Source organism: Mustelus asterias, chromosome 3 (assembly GCF_964213995.1).
Source record: "Mustelus asterias chromosome 3, sMusAst1.hap1.1, whole genome shotgun sequence".
In the NCBI taxonomy this organism is placed as follows: Eukaryota; Metazoa; Chordata; class Chondrichthyes; order Carcharhiniformes; family Triakidae; genus Mustelus; species Mustelus asterias.
The window spans coordinates 77,436,305-77,448,881 of record NC_135803.1 but is presented as its reverse complement, the minus strand read 5'-3'; the positions used below and the strand labels follow the sequence as shown (position 1 = coordinate 77,448,881).

At 45.7% G+C, this 12,577-nt stretch overlaps 1 protein-coding gene across 1 annotated transcript in view; it reads right to left on the bottom strand.

Annotated features, from left to right (window-relative positions):
- Nucleotides 1–4,008, bottom strand: part of crfb16 (cytokine receptor family member B16) — a 67,048-nt gene extending 63,040 nt beyond the window's left edge. Inside the window, exon 1 of the mRNA XM_078202969.1 lies at nucleotides 3,774–4,008. Within this exon, the coding sequence (XP_078059095.1) occupies nucleotides 3,774–3,852 (79 nt within the window). The 5' untranslated portion in view covers nucleotides 3,853–4,008. The remainder of the gene's footprint in view (nucleotides 1–3,773) is intronic.
- Between the last annotated feature and the right edge of the window lie 8,569 nt (nucleotides 4,009–12,577).

The window sequence follows — 12,577 nt, the reverse complement described above, 5'->3', positions numbered from 1 at the left end:
CAGCTCCAGAAGGGAATAGTGGCCACTGCCAGTACTGCAACCAGTTCCAAAGAAGAAGTAAAGATGGATACGGGATTTCATGTAAATCCAGAGATTTTGGGCAGGCCCAGCTGAGATACACCAGCCAGTATTTGTGGTCAGGATAGGGAGACTGGGGAGGAAAAGACAAAGAAAAAGTACCAATCTGGGAGGGGGTTGCCAAAAATGGGCACAGGCGACCCCCCACCCCACTCCCCACAAAGGAACTACCCCCATCCTGCCCTCTGGTGCCCATGCAATCAAAGCTGGGTTTTTTGCTGTGTCTCCCCCTACCTTCACTAATGATAAAATTGCAGTGGAGGAGGAATGAGGCCCTGAAATGGCAGTTAATTGTCCACTTATGAGCCTTGGGCAGCACGGTGGCACAGTGGTTAGCACTTCTGCCTTACAGGACCAGGGACCCGGGTTCAATTCCAGCCTCGGGTCACTGTCTGTGTGGAGTCTGCACATGGGTTTCCTCCCACAGCCCGAAAGACGTGCTGATTAGGTACATTGGCCATGCTAAATTCTCCCTTAGTGTACCCAACAGGCGCTGGAGTGTGGTGACTGGGGGATTTTCACAGCAACTTCATTGCAGTGTTGATATAAGCCTACTTGTGACTAATAAATAAACTTTAACTTTTTCAATGGCCCTAGGGGGGACAGGCTGCTGATACTTTACCCACTGTTGCCCAGGGGGGTGGACGCATGGTGGCAAATTGAGAGTGGGTGGTAAGTTGCAGGGATGACCACCCACTTTAGTTTATGTTCGTCCTGTCTTCAAATATGCTGGTGGGGCAGAGGGAGTTAAAATTCACCCCCTTATGAAAAGTGAGCTACAAAGATTCTGGAGGTTGAGGAAAAGTTGAAGTCATTTTTATTTTTTGTTTTTTATCTCTTTGTTCCTTCACTTCTCCACTGTCTCAGATATGTTTCACCATGTAAATCTGGGATCTTACTGAGCCAAAGCTGACTGACCAATACTGACAATAGAAGGAGCAATGCAGATATGACACATCAGAGGTGGTAGGGATGATGCTGGGGAAGTGGTAGGGATGACAGAGCTGGGAAGGTAGTAGGGACAGGATTAGGGAGGTGATAGGAACAGGGCTGAGAGGTGGTATGGACAGGAGGTGGTAGGGACAGGGCTGCGGCAATGGTATGGACAGGGCTGGGGGGTGTTAGCGACAGGCCGAGGGAGGTGGTAGGGATGGAACTGGGAGGTGGTCGGGACGTGGCTGGGGAGGTGGTCATTTACTCAGTTTCAGGAGAAATCCCAAGTGAAAATGAACAAGACTATATTAACATGTGGGCTGCAGGCCAGATGATTACCATAGTCAGTTGTCAAGGCCAAGGGTTATGAACTCACAGGATCTAGCTTTGAACTCAGCGCAAACAGTCTGCACAGTTTGGGGCCTACAAGGGAATCAACATCTACACCTTTGCAGAGGTTCCTGACCATTAGAGCGAGCTAGAGGCCATCTTGGAGAGTATTGTTACAGCTTTCCCCTAGCAGTAGAGCTCTTGGCCCACATGGTAAACTCAAGCATTTGCAGCAACAACAGTAATGAGCAGTTCAATAAAGTTTTTAACTGAAACAAGGAGTCATTAGAATAGGTGACTGAAAGCTTTGTCAAATATGTAGGATTCAAGGAATAGGGCAGCACGGTGGCACAGGGGTTAGCACTGCTGTCTCACAACATCAGGGCCTAGGTTTGATTCCCAGCTTGGGTCACTGTCTGTGCGGAATTTGCACGTTCTCCCCATGTCTGCGTGGGTTTCCTCCAGGGTGCTCCGGTTTCCTCCCACAGTCTGAAAAATGTGCTGGTTAGGTGCATTGGCTAAGCTAAATTCTCCCTCAGTGTACCCGAACAGGTGCTGGAATGTGACGACTAGGGGATTTTAACACTCCATTGCAGTGTTAACGTAAGCCTATTTGTAACACTAATAAATAAACTTTGATATTTTAAAGGTGGAGAGAATGAGAGGAAAAGAAATTTAGGAAGAAAATTCCTGTGTTTAGTGCCCAGGCAGTTGGAGGCTTGAGTGATAATAATAGGAGATGTGCATGAACTTCTATCTTTCAGTTGAGAACGGTCGGTCTGGCTGGCCTCTCAAGTGGATGTACATGCTTCCATGACATTAATTTGAAGAGGATCAGGGCTGGTTTGCTCTGGTGTCCAGGCCAATATTTATCCCTCACTCATCATCTGGTCATTCACATATTGCTATTTGTGGGAGCTTGCTGTGCACTAAGTGGCTGCCATGTTACCCACATTATAACAGCAGCTACAATTGCAAAAAAATGTTTGATTGGCTTTGAAGTTCTTTGGGACATCGCAAGGCCATGAAAGACACTATGGTGGGAATTCTCTGACCTCACCCGCAGCAGGGATTCTCCGATCCCGCTGCAGTGAATGGAGATTCGGGTGAGCACCATTGGTGAATTCCGGTCTATATGAGTACAAGGCGTTTTTTTTTAGACGTAAGTGTAGAGGGACTTGTGAAAAGATATATTGGCCTTGGAGGGAGTGCAGAGAAGGTTCACCAGGTTGATACCGGAGATGAGGGGTGTAGATTATGAGGAGAGATTGAGCAGATTAGGTTTGTACTCATTGGAGTTTAGAAGGCTGAGGGGTGATCTTATAGAGGCATATAAGATAATGAAGGGGCTGGATAGGGTAGAAGTGGAGAGATTCTTTCCACTTAGAAAGGAAACCAGAACTAGAGGGCATAGCCTCAAAATAAAGGGGGGTCAGTTTAGGACAGAGTTGAGGAGGAACTTCTTCTCTCAGAGGGTGGTGAATCTCTGGAATTCTCTGCCCACTGAAGTGGTGGAGGCTACCTCGTTGAATATGTTTAAGTCACGGATAGATGGATTTCTGATTGGTAGGGGAATTAAGGGTTATGGGGAGCAGGCGGGTAAATGGAACTGATTCACTTCAGATCAGCCATGATCTTATTGAATGGTGGGGCAGGCTCGATGGGCTAGATGGCCTACTCCTGCTCCTATTTCTTATGTTCTTATGACACACAAAGTTTTAAAATGTGCTGCCTCACTGGTCAGCACAGTGAAGCAGACAGTGGGTCAGTGCTCACAAAAACTGAAAATGCTGGAAAATCTCAGCAAGTCTGACAGCATCTGGAGAGAGAACACAGCCAATGTTTCGAGTCTGGATGACCCTTCATCAGAGCTCATTCTGTTCTCTCTCCACAGATGCTGTCAGACCTGCTAAGATTATCCAGCATTTTCTGTTTTCTTTTCAGATTCCAGCATTTACAGTAATTTGCTTTTTTTCTTAGTGGATCAGTGTTGGTGGTTAAATCCCCAATGTAAACCCACAGATTCTCATAGTCTCCTCAAAATAAATGGGCTGCCATTGAACGTAAAAATGCCTTTCTCACGTTACAGAGGAAGGAATCTCTCAGCGTAAGTTTACATCCTCTGCTACAAAAATATTATTATTGCGTTTAACCTCAGGCACCTCAGAAAGGAATTTCATGAAACTCTTAAAAAAATCTTGAGAAGGGATACATTGAAACGATCGTTTGAAAATTGTTTTCAATTTGAAAAGAGCTGGATTGTCCTTCTCCTCGACTAAGGAGGAACTAAAAAGCTGTTCTTTCCTCGCATTCATTTTTAAATTCCCCAACTAAAATTCTCGGTATCTGGACGACCTGGAAGTGCAGTGGCCCAGAGTGCTGTCTATCTGCACCCAGAGTGTAATCCAGTCCCTCACCCCACATGCACCTACCTCTTCCTGATGTTGAAACCAGAAAGACTGATGTGAACATGACATGTCCCATTGCGTTTAGAAATTGTCTTAAAACCATTCTAAATTGCGTTCTTCTTCCTCATTGCCGCACATTTTCCTCTTGGTCTCTGCTTTTCTCTCTCTCTTGTTTCTTTCCCTTCTTTCGCTTTACATTGAAAACCTGGTGTTGGTGATATATTCCGATTCTCCCCGGCTCCTGGACTTCTGCGATCAAGTCTTGTCCTGTCATTTCACATTCTCCTGCTAAGTACAGGCAGCCTCAATTGCGAAAAACATTTTTCAACCAGGAGGATATTGTGCAATTGCCTTTAGGGAAGGAAAGGTATTTATCTCATTAAAGCACAAAAGATGGCAAAGTGTCATCACTGACACTCCAAAAAATAATTTAACACTCTGGTAACTGCTGCAAGTTATGCTTTGGTGCTACTCATTCGAATAAGAAAGGACTTGCATTTATATAGCACCTTTTATAGCATTAGGACATCCCAGATAATGAAGTTTGAAGTAGAATCATAGAATCCCTACAATACAGAAGGAGGCTATTCGGCCCACCGAGTCTGTACCAACCACATCCCACCAAGCCCTATTCCCGCAACTCCACACATTTAACCTGCCAATCCCCCTGACACTAGGGTCAATTTAGCATGGCCAATCAACCTAACCAGCACATCTGTGGACTGTGGGAGGAAACCGGAGCACCCGGAGGAAACCCACACAGACACGGGGAGAAAGTGCAAACTCCACACAGACGGTGACCCGAGGCTGGAATTGAACTCAGGTCCCTGGCACTGTGAGGCAGCAGTGCTAACCACTGTGCCACCATTCCACCCAAGTATAGTCATAGCAGAAATCCCAGGAAACCCAGCAGGTAAAAGCAGTTGAAGAGGATGTGTTTAGTAAGGATCACTCCAAATGCCCTAGTTCTGAACACACAGCCTTGTAAATCAGCTTTGGAATGATCTAACCCATGGATTCTTCATCACTGAATAAATTTAAGGCTGAGATAGACAGAGTTTTGGTCACTCAGGGATATGTGGAGTGGGTGGGAAAATTGAGTTTTTAAAAATTCATTCATGGATGTGGGTGTCTCTGGCTGGGTCAGCATTTATCTTACATCCCTAAGTGCCCTTGAGGGGGCAGTTAAGAGTCAACCACATTGCTGTGGGTCTGGAGTCACACGTAGGCCAGACCATGTAAAGATGGCAGATTTCCTTCCCTAATGGGCATTAGTGTACCAGCTGGTTTTTTACAACAATCAACAATGGTTTCATGGTCATTATTAGATTGTTAATTCCAAATTTTTATTGAATTCAAATCTCACCATCTGTAATGGTGGGATTTGAACCTGGGTCCTAAGAGCATTATCTTGGGTCTCTGGATTACTAGTCCAGTGACAATGCCACTACACCATTGCCTCCCATGGTGAACCATGATCGTATTGGATTGTGCAGCAGGCTTGATGGGCCATGTGGTCCACTCCTGCTCACACTTCCATTGTCTCTTAAAAGGTAGGGTCAGAAGATCTGAAGTAGAATTAATGCTCACAAACTTCTGACCTGCACGGTGACACAGTGGTTAGCACTGCTACCTCACAGAGCCAGGGACTTGGGTTCAATTCCAGCCTTGGATGACTGTGTGAAGTTTACGTTCTCCCCGGGTTTCGTCCAGGTGCACTGGTTTCCTCCCACAGTCCAAAAGAATGTGTAGGTTAGTTGGATTGGCCATGGTTAGTTTCCAAAAATGTGTAGGTTAGGTGGATTAGACATGGTAAATGTGTGGAGTTACAGGGACAGAGAGGGAGAGGGAGGGAGTTTGGGGGGTGTTGGGAAGGGCCTGAGTAAGGTGGCCTTACAGAGAGTTGGTGCAGACCCAGTGAGCCAAAAGGCCTCCTTCTGCACTATAAGGATTTTATGGTTCTATGGACTTACAGGCTAGGAGCGCTAATAACTGAGCCAAGGATAATAGCAGGCTAATCACTGCCCCAACATGCTCTATCCCTTCCAAAATGTCTCAAAATATGCTTGGGTTGGTAGTACTTCTGGTTCAAAAAGGTTGTTTGTGTGTTAGATTATGATTGGAGCTTGTAATCTGATGTTCTGGTGCAGTGCTGGGGGAATGCTGCACTGTCAGATGTGCTGTCCTTCGATGATATTGGATTGTGGCTCCAATTGCCCATTCCAGTGGATCCAAAATCCTGTGATACCAGTGATAGGACAGCAAGGAGTTCTCTTGGTTGATATACCTCCAGCAAATAATATCATCAAAAAAAAACAAAGGCTAATTTATCATGTGTCTTGTTGCTGGCTGTGGAAGTGTTGCTGGTAAGAAATAATGACTTCCACACCTAATTGTAGCACAGTCTTTAAATACTAGCGACGTTTCAACAACAGCATCAAGGAGCTGGGATTGCTCTCCTTTGAGTAGGGAAGGTTGACAGGAAATTCACTGAGGGGTTCAAAATTATGAAGGGGATACTGTTTCCACTGACAGGAGGCTCAGTAACGCAAAGTCACATATTTAAGCCAATTGGAAAAAGATGCAGGGGGCTGATGAAAAGAACTGTTTTTACACGGTGCGTTACTGTGATCTGGAATGCACCATCTGAAAACCTCTGGAGATCTGGGGGCGGAACCTATTCCTGCTGGAGAAGCCAGCAGCATAGTGCTGAGCAGGCCACTACGCATGCCTTGGTCTGTTAGCATGGAGACCGCATGCACAGTGGCCCCTCACTGCTGGCCTCATGATTGCTGACCAGTCCCAATCTCCCGATCCCCCCGGCCATGACAGTCCCAACCCCCTCCCCGGCAGCCCTGAACTCCCCCCCAACGCACTTGGATGGCCAACCTTGATCACCTCCTCCCTTCCTCTCCAGTCATCCCAATGCAGAGTGGCAGCGGGACACCTCACTCCCACCGAGCCCCCCAAGTAGACTCCCCCTCTGCCCCCACCCTCTTGGCTCTCCCCAATACCCATTGGGCAGTGCCAAGGTGCCCCTTGGGCATTGCCAGTTTGCCCCTTGGGCAGTGCCGGGGACAGAGGCATGGGAAAATAGAATGGAGAATCAAACAGTTTGTCAACGATTCCAATCAGCCTGGCTCAATTGGTGGCACACTCTGCATGGCAAAGTGCTGCCTCACTGCGCAAGGGACCCGGGTTCAATTCCAGCCTTGGGTGACTGTCTGTGTGGAGTTCGCACATTCTCCCTGTCTGCGTGGGTTTCCTCTGGGTGCTCCGGTTTCCTCCCACAGTCCAAAGATGTGCAGTTTAGGTGATTGGCCACGCTAAGTTGCCCCTCAGTGTCTAGGGTTGTGTGGGTTAGGTGGATTAGCTGTGAAAAATGTGTGTGATTGTGAGGATAGGATGGAGGGGAGGGCCTGGGTGGGCTGCTCTTTTGGAGAGTTGGTGCAGACTCGATCGGCCGAATGGCCTCTTTCTGCAGTAGGGATTTTATGATTCTATGATAACTTTGATAACTGCAAGTATATAGTAATAAGAAGAACCTGTCGTGGCAGAAAGATCTTCAGTTCTATTGACTTTACTGAATGAATAAACAAATCAAAGATAACTTGAGCTAACTTAGAAGGGAAACAGGAAAAAGGGATAGATGAATAGTTTGGCTGTATAAGTGTTGCGCAGCTGTGGCTCAGGAGTAGCCATCCTGCCTCTGAAGCAGTAGGTTGAGAGGGTTCAAGTTCCACTCCACAGAGTCTGAAGCACAGATTCTGGAGTGATAGAACTGAAGAAGTCATCCACTTTGGAGGTGTAGTCCCTTGGTTATAACATGCAGCATTTCTGCCCTCTTATGTGAGGTAAAAGATTCCATGACACTGTTTCAAAGAAGCTCTGGGGAGATAGTCTCTCAGATCTCCTTCAAGAATCATCATCACTGAAACTAATGATCTGATTGTTAGCACTTTTCTGCTTGTGGGAGCATGCTGTGCACAAATTGGCTGCTAGGTTTCTCTACAGTACATCAATGCTGCACTTCAAAAGTAATTTAATGACTGCGAAGTCCTTTGGCACATCCTGAGGCCATGAAAGGTGCTAGATGAATGCATGTTCCTTCTTCTTTAATTTAATCTCTTCTAATCTAAGCCTCACAACCAGAGCATTAACTTTGTTTTTTCGCCCCTCTGATTTAGCCGTGTATTTCTGACATTTAACCTCTGTATTTTGAATTTATAGAATTTTCTTCTTCATGGATGGTTCCGGTTAACTATGACGACAGAACTGCTTCATTTCCCTTCCCTTCCTTGACATCCCTGTCTCAAATTCTGACAATAGACTGATCACCAATATTCATTACAAACCTACCAACTCCCACAGCTCTCTTTACTACAGTTCCTCACACCCCGCTCCCTGTAAGGAATCCATCCCAGTTTCTCCGCCTCCGTTGCATCTATTCCAATGATGCCACTTCAAAAACAGTGCTTCTGACATGCCTGCCATATTCCTTAACCAAGGCTCCCCCGCTCATCTTGTGGTTGACAGGGCACTCAACCATGTCCTACCCACATTCCACACCTCTGCCCAACTTCTTCCCCTCCCTCCCAGAATCATAGTAAGAAGTCTCACAACGCCAGGTTAAAGTCCAACAGGTTTATTTGGTAGCACGAGCTTTCAGAGTGCTGCTCCTTCATCAGGTGAGTGATGGCTCACCTGATGAAGGAGCAGCGCTCCAAAAGCTCATACTACCAAATAAACTTGTTGGACTTGAACCTGGTATTGTGAGACTTTTTACCGAGCCCACCCCAGTCCAACGCCGACATCTCCGCATCATCCCAGAATCATGACAAGATCCTTCTTGTTCTCAATTTTCACCCCACCAGCCTCCACATTGAAAGGATCATTCTCTGCCATTTCCACCAATTCCAGCACAAGGCCACTACTAAATGCATCTTCCCTTCATCACCCCCTACCCCTCCTGCCTCCCTCATTAGCATTCTGCAGGTACTGCTCCCTCTGCAACACCCTGGTACACTCCTCCATGAGCCCCAACCCCTCGTCCCCTTCCCACGGAACCTTCCCATGCAATCACAGAAAGTACAACATCTGCCTCTTTACCTCCTACATCCTCACTGTCCAAGGCCAAACATTCCTTTTAGGTGAAGCAGTGATTCGTTTGCACTTCCTTCACTTTTGTCTACTGCATTTGCTGCTCCCAATATGCTCTCCTCTACATTGAGGAGACTAAATGCAGACCGGCTGACCGCTTTGCAGAACACCTTTGCAGGTATGACCACAACCTTACTGTCGCTTGCCAATTTAAGTCAGCATCTTGCTTTCATGCCCACATGTCCATCCTTGGCCTGCTGCAATGCTCCAACGAAACACAACGCAAACTGAAAGAATAACACATCATCTTCCGATTGGGTATGTTACAGCCTTCTGGACTCAACATTAAGTTCAACAACTTTAGACTGTGAGCTTTCCCCTCCATCTTGACTCCCCTATTTTTGTTTGCTGTTATTCGGTTCCCCTGGCTTGCTCCAACTTAACCCCACCCTCCCCCAATGGCCACTGTCCTTTGTTCAGTTTTGCCCCCACTGAGCACTGACCTCTATTCTCTTATTAACACTGTTATCCTTTGCCACTTTTAACACTCTTCAGTCCTTAATGGCACCATTAAGATGCCCTTTGTCTCATGTCTGTGACATAACTGTCAAACTCTCCGTTGCTCTGACCTATCACTGACTTTCCATTCTGCCCTTCTCCAACTATGTAATACATCACATTTCTATCCCTTTTCAATTGTGTAGAAGTGTCATATTGGATTTGAAAGATTAACTCTGTTTCTCTCTCCATAGATGCTGCCAGACCTGCTGAGTTTATCCAACATTTTCTGTTTTTATTTCTGATTTCCAGCATCCACAATATTTTGCTTTTATAAGATTCTGAGGGGGCTTGACAGATTCGATGCTTCGAGGATTTTTCCCTTCCCCGTGGTGGGGAGTCTCAAACTACGAGCCCTAGATTACTCCCATCTAAAACTGAGGAGGAAGAAATTGTTCATGTAGTGGGTTGCTAGTCTTTGGAATTCCCTTCAACAGAGAGCAGTCGAGGCTGGATCATTGAAGATATTCAAGGCCGAGTTAGGAAGGTTTTTCATCTACAAGGGAGTTGAGAGTTACGGGACAGACAGGAAAGTGAAGTTAAGGCCACAATCCGATCAGTCATGATCTTATTGAATGATGGAGCAGGCTTGAGGGGCTGAATGGCCTTCCACTGATACTATTTCCTATGATCCTATTCCAGCTTTAGAACTGGCGTAGTGTAAATCAGCAGAGAGTTGATGTGGGATAAATGCACCACATGGTGTATGGCTGAAGAATGCAACACAGAAGGTCATGGGTCAATCTCTGAACTGTGCTGAGTTAGCTGATCACAACTTTGGCAACAACCAACCACTCTGCCGCTGGCTGCCCATTCTTTTCACTAGTGGGAGAATTTCAAACAAGGGGACATAGCTACAAGATTAAGGGCCGGTCATTTAAAACTGAGGTGTGTCAAAATTTCTTCCTGCAGACGTTGTGAATCTCTGAAATTCTCTGCCTCAAAGGATAGTGGAGACTGAATCATTAGAAGTATTTAAAGCAGAGGTGGATAAATATTTGATAGATCAAGGAATAGAAGACTATGGGGAAAGAAGGAGCACAGAGAAGGAGCTGAGACCGGCATAGATAGCCATGATTGTATTGAATGGTGGGGCAGGCTTGAAGGGCCGGCTGGCCAACTCCTGCTTCTATTTAAAAGCATGATGTGGAGATGCTGGCGTTGGACTGGGGTGGGCACAGTAAGAAGTCTCACTGCACCAGGTTAAAGTCCAACAGGTTTATTTGGAGTCACGGAAGGAAGCTGAGGAAGGAGCAGCGCTCCGAAAGCTTGTGATTCCAAGTAAACCTGTTGGACTTTACTCTGGTGTTGTGAGACTTCTTACTATTTAAAAGCAAATTACAGCGGATGCTGGAATCTGAAACCGAAAAAGAAAATGTTGGAAAATCTCAGCAGGTCTGGCAGCATCTGTAAGGAAAGAAAAGAGCTGACATTTCAAGTCCAGAAAGGGTCATCTGAACTCAGGACATCAGCTCTATTCTCTCCTTACAGATGCTGCCAGACCTGCTGGGATTTTCCAGCATTTTCTCTTTTGGTTCCTGCTTCCATTTCTTGTGTTCGTGTGTGGTGTACTTTGGCTGGGCATATTTCTGAAGGTATTGCCACAAGACCTAGCATTTCCAACTATCCTACAGTCCCAAACTGCATTTAATCCCCAATATTTTATAAACAATAAACTAAAATGGAGAAAAATACACCATTTAAAAAAATTATTTCTACTACTTTCCTCTAGCAGACTCAAGGAAAATCGTAGAGTCCTCTACCCGAGCCAGTTACCCAATGCCAGTCATCCACTGTGATCCATTTATTAATCTGATGAATTTTCATTACAATTGTCACTCACATACCTTCTTGTGTCTGACACAAACCAAGGCCTCACACTGACACAGAACAATAAACTAGCAGCAGCCTAGCACGGGGGCCATTTTTGGGGCCCCTACTTTTGATAAGACTTGACTGCCTGGTGCTTTGTAAGGAGCTTTGAAACTGCTCACACATTAGGCCTAATGCGCGTACGCTATAGAAAATGGCCTTGTCTAAATGCCTTGACGCATGAAGAGGGTGTGAATGAGCAGAAAGCAAGGGGGGCAGATGTTTCTATTGTTCTCTTTCAGAGCTACTCAACAAACTAGCTTGACAGGTCAGGCAAGAGTGTGTCACCGCGGAGTTCAATATTAAAGCACATTCTTTTCCTTCAATTCAACATGCAAGAATCCAGTCCAACATTGCAGTTAAGGCTTATTCTTGTATACATGTAAACATATGAACGTAACAAGCATGCAGAATTGGTGCTTAAAGTTTATTTATTAGTGTCACAAGTAGGTTTACATTAACACTGCAATGAAGTTACTGTGAAAGTCCCCTCGTTGCCACACTCCGGCGCCTGTTCGGAGAATTTTAGCATGGCCAATGCACTTAACCAGCACGTCTTTTGGACTGTGGGAGGAAACCGGAGTACCTGGAGGAAACCCACGCAGACACAGGGAGAACGTGCAAACTCCACACAGTCAGTGACCCAAGCCAGGAATCAAACCTGTGTCCCTGGCACTGTGAGGCAGCAGTGCTAACCACCGTGCTACCAACATATAAATATACATTTTTGGCTGTGCACAATGCTGCCACTATTTCAAGCCAGAAAGAAGATGATTGAATAATTTCCCTGTCAATCGCAGTTGGAGGTTGTCCTACTATAAGTGACTAGCACTCATTGTACATACAGAATTTGTACATAAGTATTGTAGAAATCACCATGCTTTTAACAGCTCCATTTTGATTTGATTTATTATTGTCACATGTATTGGGAGAAGTATTGTTTCATGCGTGCTATACAGACAAAACATACCATTCATAGAGTACATAGGTGAGAAGGAAAGGAGAGACTATAGTGTTGCAGCTACAGATAGGATGAAGAGAAAGATCAGTTTAATATATGATAGGTCCATTCAAAAGTCTGATGGCAGCAGGGAAGAAGCTGTTCCTGAGTCGGTTGGTACATGTTGTCAGACTTTTGTATTTTTTTCCCGACGGAAAAAGGTGGAAGAGAGTATGTCTGGGATGTGTGGAGTCCTTGATTATGCGGAAAGTGTAGATGGAGTTAGTGGATGGGAGGTTGGTTTGCATGATGGACTGGGCTACTTTCACAACATTTTGTATTTTCATGCGGTCTTGGT